This window comes from Zingiber officinale, chromosome 7A (genome assembly GCF_018446385.1).
Source record: "Zingiber officinale cultivar Zhangliang chromosome 7A, Zo_v1.1, whole genome shotgun sequence".
Taxonomy (NCBI): Eukaryota; Viridiplantae; Streptophyta; class Magnoliopsida; order Zingiberales; family Zingiberaceae; genus Zingiber; species Zingiber officinale.
Window position 1 is genome coordinate 56204029 of NC_055998.1, and position 18351 is coordinate 56222379.

General features: G+C 38.1%; 1 protein-coding gene across 1 annotated transcript; it reads right to left on the reverse strand.

Moving 5' to 3' along the window:
- Window positions 1-10051: 10051 nt before the first annotated feature.
- Window positions 10052-12791, reverse strand: LOC121999391 (zinc finger MYM-type protein 1-like). Its single transcript, XM_042554078.1, has 4 exons — window positions 12034-12791; window positions 10878-11970; window positions 10224-10793; window positions 10052-10108 (listed from the first exon to the last, which is right to left on the reverse strand). Exons 1-4 carry the CDS (start codon window positions 12702-12704, stop codon window positions 10052-10054), a joined length of 2391 nt encoding a protein of 796 aa, XP_042410012.1. The 5' UTR covers window positions 12705-12791.
- Between the last annotated feature and the right edge of the window lie 5560 nt (window positions 12792-18351).

Consider the following 18351-nt stretch of genomic DNA (forward strand, 5'->3'; position numbering starts at 1 on the left):
AACATTAATGTGGGTGTAGCTGCAGCAGGTGGGCTTATAACCCACAGAGTAGTGATTCTCCACTTTTGAATAGATCACCAACTATAAAGAACCTTTATTCTCTAATAGTTAGGACCTCCCATGCTATTAGAATGGGTGAGTATAAGAGTATACTGCATAATTGTTATCCTTAGATGAGGATATAGTAGTATTATAGTTTAAGTAGTAAATTTGGGGACTAAATTTTTATTAATGGAGGAGAATGTAATATACCAAAAATATAGATAAAGATGTATATAATTAAAATATGGCATAATTAAATTTTTAAGGAAAAGAAATATATTTTAGTGATAATTTATCAAGAAATAAGTTTATATGAATTTATTAAATTTATTTTTGATTTTAAAGGAATCATTTTATATTTTAAGGGGTATAAATGGGTAAAAGATAAAGTCTTTTTAAAATATCTATTTTAATGAGGAGTTGATAATATATATTAACCTAAGTTAATATTTCCAAACCTAAGTTTTATTTTCTGCATTCTGTTTCATCTACACGCCGCCTGTGTCCCCTTTGCTACAGCAGCTGCACCACGTCCGATCACATGATCCGTCGCCGTGGTGAGCATTCGTCGTCGCATTCTCAAAGAAGCCCCGCACCCCCTTTCCAAGGGGTCAACCACCGCCGTGTGTCGTTGCCTCTTGGCATCCGACCTTGGCACCACCGCGTATGAGCAGCCAACGTCATGTCCGTCTCTTTGGTCGATATCGTTGGTCGTTGTATCGCTACTTCGCTATTAGAGTCGAAACATGGAGGTCACATCACAACTGGTGGCAAAGCCACTATTATCCACCGTGAGCGTGAGGGCTACAACCCCGTTTTCTCTCAGCTGTCGCACGTGACCGACCATTCTGGGTGTTCTTTAACATTGCCTAGACGTCGGCCGCCCTCCTCCCTCCCGGCCGCCTACCTTCCAATAGCCATGAAGGGCACCTGACAACAAGGAGAAAGGCTCTCCTTGCTCATTACCGTGAGATCCCAGTCGCCGACAGCCCTTCTTACTGCCCTATGCCACTGATCCGTCGAGCAATTACTGGTACCCAAACATAGTTACTGTCAGACCTGCTGCCATTGCTAGTAGTAAGGATCTCAACCCTTGGACATTGGTTTTATCACTGTCATCCCTGCCCTTCCAAACTGACGACGGTCTTTGCATTCCAGCAGCAGTCAAGCCATCACAAACCAGTAGGATTCGAGCACGAGACAGATCATTATCTTGAAGATGATCAAAACTGCCCACCTCGATTGTAGATTGTTTAATCATCTTCAAGTTAATGATCTGCCTCGTGCTCGAATCCTACTAGTTTGTGATGGATTGACTACTGCTAGAATGCAATGATCATTGTCGATTTGGAGGATAGGGATGACAATGATAAAACCGATGTCCAAGGGTTGAGATCCATGCTACTGGCAACCGCAGTAGGTCTGATAGTAACTATGTTCCGACACCAGTAATTGCTCGTCGAATCAGTGGCATAGGGCAGCAAGAAGGCCTGCCGATGACTGGGAGCTCATGGCAATGAGCAAGGAGAGCCTTTCTCCTTGTTGTCCAATGCCCTTCGTGGCTACTGGAAGTTAGGCGGCTTGGAGGGAGGAGGGTGGCCAATGTCTAGGCGGTGTTAAAGGATACCCAGAATGACCGATCATGTGCGACAGCCGAGAGAAAACATGCCTGTAGCCCTCACGCTCACGGTGGATAATAGTGGTTTTGCCACCGGCTATGATATTCCCTCCATGTTTTGGATCTGGTAGAGAAGTAGCGATACAATGACCAACAATGGCACCAAGGAGAGGGACACGATGTTGGCTACTCCTACGTGGTGGCACCGAGGTCAAATGTGAAGAGGCAATGCATGAAGGTGGCTGACCCCTTGGGACTGGAGTGCGGGGCTTCTTCGAGAAGGCGATGGCGGATGCTCGCCGACAGCGATGAATCACACGATCGGATGCGGCGCAGCCGCTGTAGTGAAGGGGATGCAGGCGACGTGCAGATGAAACAGAACGCAAAAAAATCAAACATAGGTTTGGAAATATTAACATAGGTTAATATATATTATCAACTCCTCATTAAAATGGATATGTTAAACAGACTTTATCTTTTACCCATTTATACCCCTTAAAATATAAAATGGTTCCTTTAAAATCTTAAAAAATTCTAATAAATTCATATAAACTTATTTCTTGATAAATTATTACTAATATATATATATTTTTTAAAAAAATTAATTATGTCATATTTTAATTATTTACATCTTTATCTATATTTTTGGTATATTACATTCTCCCCCACTAATAAAAATTTGATCTCTAAATTTACTACTTAAACTGTAATACTACGATATCCTCATCTAAGGGTAACAACTATGCAATATACTCTTATACTCATCCATTTTAATAATGTGTGAGGTCCTAACTATTAGAGAATAAAGGTTCTTATAACTATTTGGTGATGTATTCCAAGGTGGAGAATCATTACTTTGTGGGTTATGTGCCTACCTACTACAGCTACACCCACATTCACGTTGAACTAATTATTGTGGCTAAAAGCCACTAGGTAATGTTAGACATCGTGGTTATTTTGATGTGATCAACAAAGTTAAGTTAGATCCTGTTTGGTTTTGATCCTTGTGTCTAAATGTGCAGGAGCTTAGGAGTGCAGGAAGTCGAGCGGAAGATGCAGCTAGCAAGAAGGACGGTACGGGAAGGGAGTCGACGGGCTCGGTGCGTCCGAAGGACGAAAGAGATATGGAAGAGTACTCCGGTGGACGAGAAGAATGTGCGCGACGTTCGAGGGATGAGAAGCCAGGACGAAAGCCTGCTCAAGGAGAAGGTCGGAAATTGGATTCGGGTGAGCCCTATTTCAATTGACCGCAATCACCCAAGCTATCGGGACTTCGGAAGCTAAAGTGAAGATAAAGAAGTGTGGGAAAAGTAGCTGGAGGCGCCCTTAACAACTGTTGAGGCGCCTCCGCCCTCACCAGAGTGAGGGCGCCCTCAACTGCATTGAGGGCGCCCTCAACTGCATTGAGGGCGCCCTCAACTGCATTGAGGGCGCCCTTTTGAGGATGCCTTCAACTGGGTCAATCTGATCGTTTGCGCGTGGATAAAGTTTTATCCGCTTATCCACTTGGAGGCGCCCTCAACCCCTTTGGAGGCGCCCTCAAGACTCGAGATAGGATTTTTAGGAGCTATATAAAGGCCCCTGGAGTTAGGAAATTATTCATATAACTCAGTAATCAATTCCTAGCAACTGTTGAGCTCTCTAAGTGTGTAAAAGGCTTCTCCGCCTTCAGAGAAGGAGTTTCTTAGTGCGCTGTTCAACCACCTTGGATTAACAACCATCTGGGTTGTAACCAAGTCAAACTGCTGAGTCTCTTTTCCTTCTTTTCTGTTATTTGCATTTATTTTATTGTTGCTATTTTAGAGTTGAAAGTACGAGGAGGATAGTTCTTATTTACAGGCAATTCACCCCTCGCCTCTTGTCGGTCCCCGCTGCACCAACAAGTAGTATCAGAGCTAGACCACCTCAGAAGGACTGACCACCGACTAAAGCATCAAGATCAAGACGATGGTTGGTGCAAGCATTCATCCCCCAAAATTTGACGGAGACTTCGCAACATGGAAATGCTGAATGGAGGTATTTTTCAAAATAGAATTTGATATTCTTTTAATTATGAAATACGATTTTACAGCCCCTAAAGACAAGGAAGAATACAACTGGATGAAAAAAAGGAGCAAGCTGATTTTGTGGCCAACGGAAAGGCAGAGTTCCATCTGCTCAGCGTCCTGCCACCCCAGGAGGTAAATCGGATCAGAAGTTACGATTCCGCCAAAGACCTCTAGTAAAAAATTCCTGGAGCTCAACGAAGGCACCTCAGAAGTGAAGTTAGCAAAGCGCGACATCCTCCGAACTCAGTTGACAAATCTCCGGATGAACAACGGTGAAAAGGTAGCGCAACTACAAGTGATAATTAAGGAGTTGATAACTCAACTAAGCAATCTCGAAGAAACGGTAACAAATCGAGACTCAATACGGTATGCGCTCAACGTCTTCCCAAGAACTCCAGAATGGGCGTCCTTAGTAGATGTATACTACATCTCTAAGGACTTTAAGGTAAGTACGCTAGAAAATTTATTTTCTACATTTGAACTTCACGAGTCTCAAATTGCAGAACCTAACCAAATAGAGAAGTCAAATCTCAATGTTGTCCTACAAGCCGAGATGGACAATCCCAACTCCGAAGCGTCGATCGATGAAACTGAAGCGGCGCTATTGGTAAGGAAGTTAAATAAATTTATTAAGACTAATAAATTTAGATCGCAGTCGAGGAAACATCAACACAATAGAAGGACGGTCCGATGCTACAACTGCCCAAAATTGAAGAAAAGGGGCAAGGAGAAGTCCCAAACACCGACGTCCTCTAAACGCAAGAGTCTGAAGGCTACATGGGATGAATCATCATCCTCCGAATCTGAAGTCGAAGCCTTCCTGAGATTAGCACTGATGGCCAACCACCAAGTTGAAGAAGATGAGACCAGCTCAGAAATGAGCATAGATGAAGGTGGAGGATCATTAGAAGAAGAAAGCTGCGATGAAGGGGGAGTATCAGAAATTGAGATAAGTAAGATACGTGCTCTAACTTCCAAGCAGTCCTTTTAGTTTATTAAAGTGCTTACTAAAGACTTAGTTAAGTTAGAAAGAGAAAATAATGAGTTAAAATTAAACTTAGCAAAAACATATTCTCTAGAAATGTACGATAATCTAAAATTAGTGAATGAAAAATTGAAAATTGAATTTGAAAAATTGAAAAATGATCGTGCATGCTTAAATAAATTTCAAAAATCAAAACTTAGAGCTTATGGGAAATTAAATTGGTACATTAAACATCACTAAGGACAACTTAGAAAATTTTTTAGAAATTATATACCCCCTAAGTTTTTGATTAATTCAGTAGGAAGAAACCTATACTGGGTTCCAAAATATTTTCTAGATTATATTTTTGTAAGTTAGCACTTTCAGCAAGAAAAATTAAACAGTTAATTTCTTTATGAGACTTTGTTTAAGAAAGTGGTTATGACTCCAATAACCAAGAAGGCCTAGTGCCTAGCCACTGCTTGAAGGCCAAAATATTGAAATAAAATATTTAATTAACTTACTAATAAAGCATGAAAATAAAAATTAAACAATGGTTTAACAAGTTTTTTTTAAACATTTGTTGGAAATTTCTCAAAAAATACTTTATTTAAATTGTCTAAAAGTTAGAATTCTTTGTCAACTTAGAATTTATTTTGAAAAATTCCTACCCCATTTTTTGCTGTGATCAAAGGGGGAGAGATAAGACCAAGTTTAGGGGGAGTTAATATTTTGGTACTTAAAATGTTTTCTGGAACAAGATAATATTAAAAAAAATATTTGGAACAAGATAATATTTTTTAAATCTTTTGTTTACTTAGTGTTGCAAATTCTATTATTGCAATTATTATGCTTAAAATGTTAGTTTAGTAATTTCTTTAAATTACTACTTGTCTATTTTTTTTACCCTAACTTGAACTTGGGTTGATGCACATCAAAAAGGGTAAGATTGTTAAACCCCGTGGTTGTTTTGATGTGATCAACCAAGTTTGGTTAGGTCCTGTTTGATTTTGATCCCTGTTTCTAAGTGTGCAAGAGCTTAGGAGAGTAGGAAGTCGAGTAAAAGATGTAGCTAGCAAGAAGGACGACACGGGAAGGGGGCCGACGGTCTCAGTGCGTCCGAAGGACGAAAGAGCTGTGGAAGAGTACTCCGGTGGACGAGAAGAACGTGCACGACGTTCGAAGGACGAGAAGCCGGGACGGAAGCCTGCTCGAGGAGAAGGTCGAAAATTGGATTCGGGTGAGCCCTATTTCGGTTGGCCGCGATCACCCAAGCTATCAGGACTTCGGAAGCTAAAGTGAAGACAAAGAAGTGCGGGAAAAGCCACTGGAGACACCCTCAACAACTGTTGAGGCACCTCCGCACTCACCAGAGTGAGGGCGCCCTCAATTGCATTGAGGGCACCCTCAACAGCATTGAGGGCGCTCTCAATGTTTTTGAGGGTACCTTCAACTGGGTCAATATAACCGTTTGTGCGCGGATAAAGTTTTATCCGCTTATCCACTTGGAGGCGCTCTCAACTCCTTTGGAGGCACCCTCAAGACTCGAGATAAGATTTCCAGGAGCTATATAAAGACCCCTGGAGCTAGGAAATTATTCATTCAACTCAATAATTAATTCTTAGCAATTCTTGAGCTCTCTAAGTGTGTAAAAGGCTTCTTTGCCTTCAGAGAAGGAGTTTCTTAGTGCGCTGTTCAACCGCCTTGGATTAACAACCATCTGGGTTGTAACCAAGTCAAACTGCTGAGTCTCTTTTCCTTCTTTTCTGTTATTTGCGTTTATTTTATTGTTGCTATTTTAGAGTTGAAAGTACAAGGAGGGTAGTTCTTATTTTGTAGGCAATTCACCCATCCCCTTTTGCCGACCCCCACTGCACCAACAGGTAAAACTGATCTTCTAGCTATTTTCGGTGTCCTTCTTGCATGCTTGAAGTAAATTCTTCGGTTAGTGAAAGGTGAGCTGTGTCTGTCTGTCTGTCTAGCATTCAGCACAAAAGTAACTTCTGTACACCTAACTCATTGGAAATTTCGCCATGTTATCCAAATAGTCAGTCTAACATGTCAGTAGAAAATCGTCAAATTTAGTTAATCGATCAACGATCATTTAATTCGAATCATACACCTTCGAAAATTCATCATATTATGATTCCCTTTCCATTTAGGTATGAAATCTTCCGAAATAAATCTACTGATCTTAGTGGATTAGGGGCTCACTACCCTTCTTTGTTAATCCTAAGAATTATCACACGCTTTAAATATTGTCCGTAAAACGGTTTCCTTTTTGGCATCAACGGTAGCTTCCATATAACCTGCTCATAGGTAAATATTATACTGTGATGAAGCAAAGAATTATATTCATCTTGGCCACCTATTCTAACATAACGAAATTGACTTTTATTGAGCTTTCTTTCCTTTTTCAATAATTGCATAAAATGATATTAGTTGGTAGTTTGATCAATGAACTGAAACATCATCAAATCTATTCCTAAAGGCATAACTTACGGCTTGATCAAGTGGTTCCCTGGTCATCTAACCAATTACGACCGATCCCTAAACCCCTCACATGACGATTATGGGGCTCGTCATCACAAATCTATGCATCATATTTTTCTTTTCGTATCTTCCAACGAATAAAATGGCATTGTCAAAACTTACGACAATGCCATAAATCTTTACCTTACCTTAGAATCAATATACAACTCATTGCAATGTGCTTTTAGCTTTTATCAATAATACCAGTTATAATTTCTCCCAAAAATCAAAATCATTCTCTTTCATTAAATCCATCTTCTAATCCATACAAATCATATAATAATTACATCCAAGAAATCAAACTTCATTCTCTAACGGTTTATATTTTCATCACAAGTCAAAAACTCAATTTGTTCTTATCTTTCCAAAATATTAACCACATACTTCTGTTGGAAGATATAAATATCTCCACTGCATTAGCAAACTTATGCCTAGAAAACATAATTAAAAAATTTCTTTCTTTTATTTTTTTTCAATTTCCACACAAGATCATACTGCTAAGCAACAAACCCAAAAGAAGACTACCACATACACCTCTTTGATATCACCATGTATTCTAGATTTTAACTGGTATAGTAGCCATACGATATGGGTGTAAAGGTGAGGAAGCATTGGATTAAGGAAATCTACAAAAGGAGTTAATATAGTCATCACTTAACACCATAAATGTGAGTATAACCTTTTGTTACCAATCAAGTATCCAATCAGTCCATGAAACCACAAAGGGACGTTTTAACAATGAATTTTCTCAAAAGCATTTTATCTTAATAACAATTAATAGTAATGTTAGGTGAGAGTTAAACGTTACCAAAATTAACATGAATCCCAATTATCCCTTGTTAGAAGCCAATAAGACTCAAGATGCAATCCAACTTGTTCAAGGCTTTAGCCAAAGAGAAGATAATTGCTTAGCCTATTGCACTTTTCATTGTTGTTTGGATAGATTTTAGTTGCAGTATCACAATTATATTTGTGGACTAATGGGATTGATTGACTATCCTCTCACATTAGAATTCAAAAAGAGAAACCCAACTGTAATTTATTGATAGGTAATAAACAAAACCAGAAACAACAGTAAGCAGAAGAAAGGGAGCTCCATGAACAAAATATCTAATGTGATGAATTTATCTAAAATTAATCATCAGTTACTGCGAGCTAATTCTTTCTAGGATTTTTCCTAATTGTATTGCAACTCACCAAGCATTTTGAGCTCATGACTTCCAATATTAATGATGCTATTACTGGTAAGATCATGACTTGTGGGCTTCAGTACCATCTAAATACTGTCTCCTACATCTCATTTATCATGATAAAATAGTCATATTTTCCCTACAAAATAATATTATTAAGAGCCACATTCAAAAGTAAGTGCCAACTCCCATCACACTACATATCAGATTATCAAGTAAAAAAAAGGTTGAGTATATCCCAAGTTCAACAACAAAAATGCTTGGATGGTATGATTCAATTGCAATAGTTGCAAGCGGAACTTATTTTCCTATATTATGAGTACTTATTCACCTGAATTCCACCCTACTTACAAGTAGAGAAGATTTTGAAAACTATTTACGAAGCAGAGGTTCAGCTTTATGATGAATCAATGGGATTTAAAATTTGAAAGATCTCTTGATGATCCTTCTAAATGTCAAGTATATCAATCAAACACGATGGTAGAGATTGAAATCAATAATCCATCTGGAATTATGAACTGAGTTATTTATATTGAATCTTAGATCTCACGAACTAGAATTGCTGGAAAAACCTCATGATTATAAGTTGACACAGCCAAAATGAAAATCACACACTAATCAATTCCAAACCCAAAAGTAAAAGTGGCACTCCATGTTAACCTCATCTACCTTTGTTCATTGAAGGGCAATAGTCATTTCAACTTTGCTGAAGAGAACTACAAAGTGAACAGGTAATAGTTTGTGTGTTCTAGTAGCCTCTCGCCAAAAGGACAATCCTCAAGAAGGGTAAGGTTTAACTGTTTAAGTACTTAGCTCATGGTACCACCTTGGTGATCAACAACAACAACAGAGATCAAACATGATATAAACTTATAACTTATCCCACGATTGGTAACAAATGCAGTAAAAAGATAAAAGGAAACTTATAGCTATGTAGAGAAAATATAAGAATAGGTCTGTCTCACAAATCTAGCTTCCTAGTGATCAACTCTCATCAGGGGCGGAACCAGAAAAAAAATTTCAGGGGGGCTGAATTGTACAGATATTTTTTTTATGACTAAATAAAAATATTTAATAATTAAAGTTTTACTTCAACTCTTGCATAATATACGATACTACAGTCTACAGAAACTATACACATAAAGTCTGAAATTTAACGAACAAAGGAGTTAAGCTCTAGACTCTAGTCTATTCATTTCCACTGTGTTGATCCCTCCAAGGCTCCAACTCTTGCATAATATAGGTTGCTGCAGAAACTACAGCCAAATAAACATGAACGTCACTCATATAAATCATAATATGCATGGAATTCTTATGAGATATAGTGTAGAACAGAGCAAAAAAAAGAAGTTCAGAATTTTGAGGAATCAGTGATGAACAAAGAACACTTTAATAGCAAATGTTTCTGTCAATACAGAAGCAATAAGAAATAGGTCTACATCTCATTTTGCAACTCACTTGATGACTAACAACAGGAAACACTCTCCATGCAAAAGCTATTAGCCATTTAGCCTATTAAGTTAATCACAACCAAATAACCAATTGATCTTATTGATCACTTAGGATTCTCATTTAAATCATATAACAAGCTGCAATACTAATACTTGCAATATCTGATTGAAATGATATTGTTAGAGTTTACCAAGAGTCCAAGAGACTAGAACTCGAGAGCCTTTCCCTTGTCCCACTTAATACTAGACCGATTCTCCATAACCTGATAAATTAACATTGAGAACATTTAATCTAACTTGCAAGAGAAAAAAACTAGAAGTTTAGGAAAGATTAGTCTACCTTTCTTCCATAGGTGAGCTTCATTTCCGGGTTGGCACAGAAGTCTGCGACGACTGACGAGTCGGTACAAGAGGAGGCAATTGGATTCTACGAGACTGCATTTGTTGAAAATGTTGTAATATTTGCTCATTTTCAATTGTAGAAAAAATATCCTTTTCAATGTATACAACTAGACTGTCATTCATCCATTCATCTCCCATTCTATTGCGTAAATCAGTCTTCACAGTCTTCATTGCAGAAAATACTCGTTCAACCGAAGCAGTTGCAACTGGTAAAACTAATGCCAACTCTATCATACGATAAACCAATGGGAACACCAAATGTTTTTCAGTCTCAACCAATTTCTGAGCAAGAATTCCCAAGTCATCAATTGAAGAAAAGTAAGGATCATCCCGCAGATTATAAAAGTAACTCATAAGTTGTTGTTCCAAAAATAAATAATCAGTACCACAGAAGTCCTCGGGATAAAATTCAACAAGATGGATGAGTTTGTGAACATCAAATTGAGAGAAAGAATTTCTTGGATGAAGACATGATATGCAACCAAGCAATTCCGTACTAACTTTTGAAAAACGATTATTCATCTCTTGTATAATTAAATCAACAACCTAGCATTCAAATTTGCAACCATGATAACATTAATAATCAATGAAATATCTTTAACAAAAAAAATAGATTTTTAGAAATAATACCTGACAAAAAATCTCCACACGATAATGATGAAAATTGGTGATGAGCTGCCCTCTACGCCTACCATGACCACGAGTTAGCATGTTGTCCTCCATATCAAGTATTGGAATCATATTCAATTCACAAAATGTGTTAACTTGTTCCAAAATTATCTGCCATCCATCTTCCCTGAAGTCTTGTAGTCGACATTTCACACTTCTAACCAAGGACATGGCTTGAACAATATTTTGATCCCCTTGTTGTAAGGAAAGTGATAACTCATTTGTAATTCCCAATATATACTTCATCAAATGTAACACAAAAACAAATTGATAACTCTCCATCTTCTCAATTAAACCTGCGGCAACACCTTTATTTGCAGAATAAGAGGCGTCATCATATACATTTCCTAACACTTCTATCACTGAGGACCACATAGAGCATAAACGAAGTAATGTTAAGTAGTGTGATCCCCAACGAGTATCTCCAGGTCTTGCTAAACTAGTTTCTTGATTTTTTCCTTTTCCACTAGTAATTTCTCCACTTTCCAATTCAGCAATTATTTTATCATGTTGAATCTTTCTAAGTTGATCTCTCCTCTTACAAGATGCTCCAGATATATTCACAATCATAGTGATATACCCAAAAAATTCACTCACAGTAAAATTATCATGGGCAACAGCAACAAGAACTAATTGGAGCTGGTGAGAGAAACAGTGAACATACATTGCAAATGGATTTTCTTGTAGTATCAGAGATTTCAATCCATTGAACTCACCACGCATATTTGAAGCTCCATCATATCCTTGGCCTCTCAATCTAGATAATGATAAACCATGTTGCACAAATAAAGCATCAATAGCCATTTTCAAAGAATGAGAACTGGTGTCAGGCACATGCACAACTGCAAGAAATCGTTCAATCACACATCCTTTTTTATTCACATACCTCAAAACAACTCCCATATGCTCCTTCACTGAACTGTCCCTAGCCTCATCAACCATCAAAGAAAAGAATTTATCTCCAATATCATTGATTATAGCAAGTGTAATCTCTGAAGCACAAGCACGTGTTAAATCCTTTTGAATTTTTGGGGAAGTCAATTGATTGTTTGCAGGAGCATTTTGTTTTATAACTTTAGAAACCTCTTCATTTCGTTGACTATACCATTCAAGCAACTCAAGAAAATTACCTCTATTTGAAGAACTAGTTGACTCATCGTGTCCACGAAAGGGCAACCCTTGCTTCAATAGAAAGCGTGTCACATCCAATATTGCTGTTAAACGAGTCCGATAATCAATTTCCATATCGCGACTATGTACTCGTAAAATATTCCCCACACTATGCCTTTGATCTTGAAAAGCCTCAAATTGTATTCTAGCTTCATTGTGACAACTATTCACAGTCCCCATATGACGATTGAATCTTTCTAATGCCCTTTTCCAATTGTTGTATCCATCTTTTATAAAGGCATTATCTACATTTTCTTTATTTAAAGGTTTGAAGAGATAACACCAAAAACAAAATGCAGCATCTTTTGATATGCTATACTCTAGCCATGTATATTTTTTATACCAAGTTCCTTGAAAACTTCTTTCTTGATTACCAAAAGTTGTTTTCGGATACACATGACCATTTGGTTGACAAGGCCCTCGGAGCGCATACTCTCTTCGAGCTTGATCTCGAATAGTAATATCAAATTCTTCAATTGGTTTTCGTAATCCCGGATCACTAACAATATCATCCAAATTCAATTCTACACGGGATTGATTTTCTACTTGTTCAATAACATTCGGCTCATTAGAGGAGCTAGAGCCGGAACTACGAGTTCGTTTAAAAAATCTCTCCATATCCTACACAAATAAATAACTAAAAATAAATTATGTAATGAACAACTACAAATGTAATGGAAAAATATATGTTGAACTAAAACTTTAATAAACTACCATAGACCACAGTACCATTGCCAATTTAATAGAAATATAGAATACTCATGGAAAACTAAATAGTCTAAACTATAAATGTAATTCTGCATATTTTACAAAAAAATAAAATAAATAATAATGGAAAACTACCAATCTAATAGAAAACTAAACTATGGTAAATTCACTAAATTGTAATATGGACTGTACATTTTCAAAAAAAATCAAATAATAAAAAATTTAAAACATAGCAAATCTAAGTTCTAACCTTGTGAAGAAATGGTGTTGAAGCTTGGATTTGGAGGCTTAGAGTTAGAGTCGAGAGAGACTACGAGTTGGAGTTGGAGGCTGGAGACCTTGGTCCTTACTCCTTGGGCTTGGACTCTAGTCTCTAGAACCTTGGTTGGAGGCTTGGAGTTGGAGAGTTAGAGTTGGAACTTGGAGGAGAGTTGAGTAACTTGAGTGGGAGTGGGAGAAGAGCTGAGGACTGAGGAGGAAGAAGTGGAGTTAGGGACTTAGGGTTTGAACCGCCGTCTGCGAAATGTGAAGCAGAAGGCAGCAGCTGCAAAGCAATTTGGGGCTTTTACTTTTTACCAACCCTGTTTAATGTTTTTTTTATTTAATTTATTTAACAATGGGCCCCACCTATTATTGTTTAATTAAAATTGGTAAAAAAAAAAAAACAGAACAAAACTTCGTCTTCTTCGGCACAGCCACACAGTGACACAGACGCACACTGCACACACGCTTCACACTTCACAGGCCGGCGCCCGGCACCAGCGGTGGCGCATGACGCTCCGCCACAGGGGAGGGCCATCGGCGTCCGGCAATGGCAGTGGCCAGTGGGCGGTGCGCCGACGTCCAGTGGTCCAGGTGGAGGTGGGGGGGCTGAAGCCTCCTCATTCCGGTGATGTATAGTGGACGGCAGCAAGTTGGGGGGGGGGGGGGCTGAAGCCCCCCTCAGCCCCCCCCGTCGGTCCGCCACTGACTCTCATCATTTGGCACTATCAAGATGTAAAGCTATGTCACCCTCCTACCAAAGGTGATATTGATCCATCGAAAAAATGTTATTAATCTATTGACACCCAAAAATTAGGCAACAACCAGTACACACATTTTACTGTTAGGATGTATACTAAAAGCCTAGTTTTTTGTATAAACATTTATTTTGTAATAAGAATCACATTAGTCAAATGTCTACATTTAGTAAAATGCAGTAGTACATTTAATTTATATTGTAGATAACATTATGTGTGGTGTCACATAGAAGATCATGTTATCAATTTATTATAAATTATAAATAGTAGCTCACAACCAAGATGGATTGGACAAACCATTGGAATGATTGTAGCGTAATTTGGTACTAGTTTATCTTGACTATAAAATTACACTAGTACACTATGTGTGTATTGAGCAGGACCATTTGAGGTTGTTCCTTTTGTACTGACTGTAAAAAAGAACATAACCTCTGTTATTATGGATGTGCGTACTCTTAATCCCGATATAATAATAAGCACATATACTTAGTATTTATTTCTTTAATTTACAATGAGTGAGATTTATTCGTTAAATCAATAGGCTCGATAAGTTGTAAAATAATATTATTTATATGGTGTGTTGTTGATTAAAGAAGGAAACTATGTCCTAGTTTTTAGGTTGATGATGTCCCTTTTGTTAGAGTGTATACTAAAAGTCTAGTTCTTTGTAAACATTTATAAGAATCACATTGATAAAATATCTACATTTATGCTAAGTGTGGTTGTCTGTTTAATTTATATTGTAGATAATATGGTGTGAGAAGACACACAAAATTTCATATTATCAGTTCCTTATAAATTATAAACAGTTGCTCACAACCAAGATAGAATGAGACAAACCATTGGAGTGGTTGCAGTGTAATTAGGTATTAGTTTATCTTGACTAATAAATTACACTAGTACACTATGAGTGTATTGAGCAGGATCATTTGAGGTAGTTTCTTTTTATACTGACTATATAAAAGAACAAAACCTCTGTTATTATGGAAGTGTGTACTCTTAAACATGATATAATAACAAGCACGTATATTTAATATTTATTTCTTTAATTTATCAAAGGGTGCGATTTAGCTCGTTAAATCAATAGGCCCGATAAGTTGGGAAATAATATTATTTATATGGTATGTTGTTGATTATAGAATGAAACTGTGTCCTAGTAATCTAGGTTGATGATGTCCCCTTGAGGAGCTCATAAGGATTGTCATGTAAACTCTGCAGGTGGACTTAGTTCGACATGATGATAAGGTTGAGTTGTACTACTCTTGGAACTAGATATTAATAAAGTGAGTTGTCAGTAACTTATTTAATTAGTGGACATTCAATATCTTAAACACAGGGAGACTAACATACTCATAATAAGAATGAGCCCATATTATAATATGGGATTGATGTGGTAGTGCAATAATAACTCTTTAGTGGAATGAGATATTATTGATGAACTTGAGTTGGGTATTTGGGGTGAACACGGGAAGCTCAAGCTCATCGGGAGACCAAAACTAATTCCTCCTCTAGGTCCCTATTGTAGCATCTTATATAAAGCCTTATATCCACTCAAAGCCTAGCTTCTTAAGGTTCAAGCTAGGGCCGACCAAGCCTTGCTTGGAGACCAAGCAAGGGGCCGACCAAGCTAAGCTTAGAGCCTAAGTTAGGTCCGACCAAGCCTTGCTTGGTGCCCAAGCAAGGAGCCGGCCACATACAAGAAGAAGGAAGTTTTATTTTTTGTAAAATCTTTCCTTTTATAGAGATCCATAAAAAGGATTTAAAAGGATGATTTTAATATAAAACTTTTCTTTTTTAGATTGGTCATAAAAGGAAATAAAAGGGAGTTTTTATTTTGTTAAAAACTTTCCTTTTATGTTGGTTTTAAAAGTGAGTTTTAAATTTTAAATCTTTCCTTTTATAGCTTTCTACAAAGGAATAAAAGAGAGATTTGAAATCTTTCCTTATTTGTAGTTATGTATAATGTGAAAGAAATATTTTAATTTTTGTTATAAAACTTTACTTTTTGAAACCATGTTTTATTTTAAATCTTATCTTTTATAGATATCCATAAAAGGATTTAAAAGAGAGAGATTTTAATTTATAAAATATTCCTTTTATAACTATCCACAAAAGGGATTTTAAAAGAGAGAATTTAATTTTTTGTTTAAAATCTTTCCTTGCTTGGAGAACAAGCTTGTGGCCGGCCATGCTATGATAAGAAAGGAAGTTTTATTATTTGTTACAAAACTTCCCTTTTTTGCCAAGACCAAGGAATATAAAAGAGAAGGAGGGGGTGCCTCACCCTAGAACACATCTTCTATTCCTCTCCTCTCTTCCTTGGTGGTGGTCGACCCTTTGCTCTTCCTCTTCTCTTCATCTTTGTGGCCGGCGACATCAAGACTTGAAGGTTGGATTGGTGGCCGGTTCATGCATGGATGTAACGCCCGAAAATTCTCGAAACTGCATTATAAATATTCTATGATTTTTCTGGAATTTTTAGATATTTTTCCGGAATTTTCCGAGTAGCGGAAGCAGCAAAAATAATTAGAACCGCAAAATAGCTTAGGCGGGAATCGAACCCGGAACCTCTCGGATCCGATAACTTTTAGTTGGCCTTAGTAACCGGTGAACCCAGCAGGGCCGTGCTGAAAGAAAGAGAAATCAATTATATTTATATTAGAGTTGGGTTCAATTATCCACTTAATATAAATAGAAGAGTTAGGTTGGGTTTGGCTTATTTTAGAATTTGGTTCGGCAAACTCCTCCCCTCCAAACCCTCACGCCGAACACCCTTCTTCTCTCCTTCTCTCGGCGCCAACCACAAGGAAGACCTAGGGTTCTCTCCCTAGGGCCCCAAGGACATCTTCCGGCGATAACTCCGGCACGAGGACGCTCTCCTTCGCGAGGGGAACGCTTAGACGCGAGAAGATCGTCGAGAAGTCGTCTCCACCGGAATTCTAGCGAATAGAATTGTAAGGAAATTAGCGTACGAGGTAAGAAACCTCTCACCTGCAGTATAAGTAGCTCCGTTTGAGTTTTCTACGCATTAGTTTAGCTATATGCAGATTTTTATCGACGCATAGCGTGAAATTGACCCTCCTCGCAGGTTTAGGGATTTAGTGAGCACTTCTAGATGGGCCGGACACGTAATCCCTCTTCAGTGGGGGGTTTCTAGACGTTGTCGGGTGCCTAGAAGTGGTCTCCCTAATAGAGAGGAGAGTTGGGGCACACTAAGTGTTCGATAAAATAGCTAGTTAAGTGAAAATGCAAATTAGGCATTTTAACAGCTCAGTTGAATGCATTAGAAGCATCTAAATCAGTAAATCAGTTTATTCTAGCTTATATGGGACTACGGTCCAATGGGTGGGCTCCCACAGTCGCCTCTGGGTTCAGACAACCTAGCTCTAGGTTCAGATAACCTAGAAACAGCAATTTAGCACAGTTTAGCTATATTCAGTATTTTACTTTCCAGTTGGCACTGTACCGGATTAGATATCCATTAGGTTGGACTCCCACAGTCATCCCTAGGTTCAAATAACCTAGTAAACCCTACTAAATTCGGGACTTGCAAACCCGGGTTTAGTTAGGGATGCGCGCACAGTAAGTACAGTTGCCGAGCCCAACAGCACATGATTATTATTTTTATCTACTATGCTATTAGTTTTCAAAACTCATAAAATCAGTTATAATAGTTGAGTTTGATTTCAGCTTCAGGTTAGCTTCAGTTAGCTTAGTTCTCTATTATTGTTCTATGTGATTAGCTTGCTATGCCATGTTTCAGCTTACATGTTCTGTTATTTCAGTTTATGCTTGCAACCATAGTATGCCATGCCAGTACATGTTTTCAAATAGCATTCTTTAAAAGCATGTTTGCATCGTTGCATGTTTTAGTGAGGTAGTTGGTTTCTTACTAAGCTTTAAGCTTACAGATTCTATTTTCCTTATACTGCAGATAAAGGTAAAGGGAAAATGGACTAGCAGAGGAAGCTGGAGTCCAATGCAAAGATGGTGTGTGTGGCAGGAACTGGAATAAAAGATCCTCAGGGGTTTTAGCAAGCTTAAATAGTTGAATTCTTAGTATTTCTTCTTTCATGCAGTTTTTAGACCTTAGAATGTTTAAACCATGGGAGATTTATTTAGTTTGTTAGTAATTATGTTAGAATGCTGGTTAATAGTTGCTAGAATATATTACAATTGATTTTAGAATTGTTGTGTGAGGTTTTGGCATGCAGTCAAATCGAGTTTCGTAGTGAAATCGGAGCCGGATCGGTCTGGACCGATCAGTCGAAGTGTACCGGATCGGTCACCGACCGATCTGACAGAGAGTTAGCGTCGTTATGGATCGGTCGGCCGACCGATCCGAGATAACGAGGGCACGAAGCTCACCGATCGGTCGGCCGGCCGATCGGTGAGCCATCGATCGGTCAAGCCGGCCGATCGGTGTGCTCTGGATCGGTCGGAGACCGATCCGGTCATGTCTGGCGCGGTTTATGGATTGGTCACCGACCGATCTAGAGGTTGTTTCGTGCGATGTCAAGATGGATCGATCCGGATCG

Excerpts from the sequence above, each read along its gene's own strand:
- LOC121999391 (XM_042554078.1), bottom strand. The coding sequence starts at position 12,704 with ATGGAGAGATTTTTTAAACGAACTCGTAGTTCCGGCTCTAGCTCCTCT. Across the intron at positions 11,971-12,033 it reads AATAGAGGTAATTTTCTTGA|TGCAAACAATCAATTGACTT; the intron begins GTTGCTTGAATG and ends ACAAAATGCTCC. Across the intron at positions 10,109-10,223 it reads GTCAGTCGTCGCAGACTTCT|GTTATGGAGAATCGGTCTAG; the intron begins GTGCCAACCCGG and ends TTAATTTATCAG.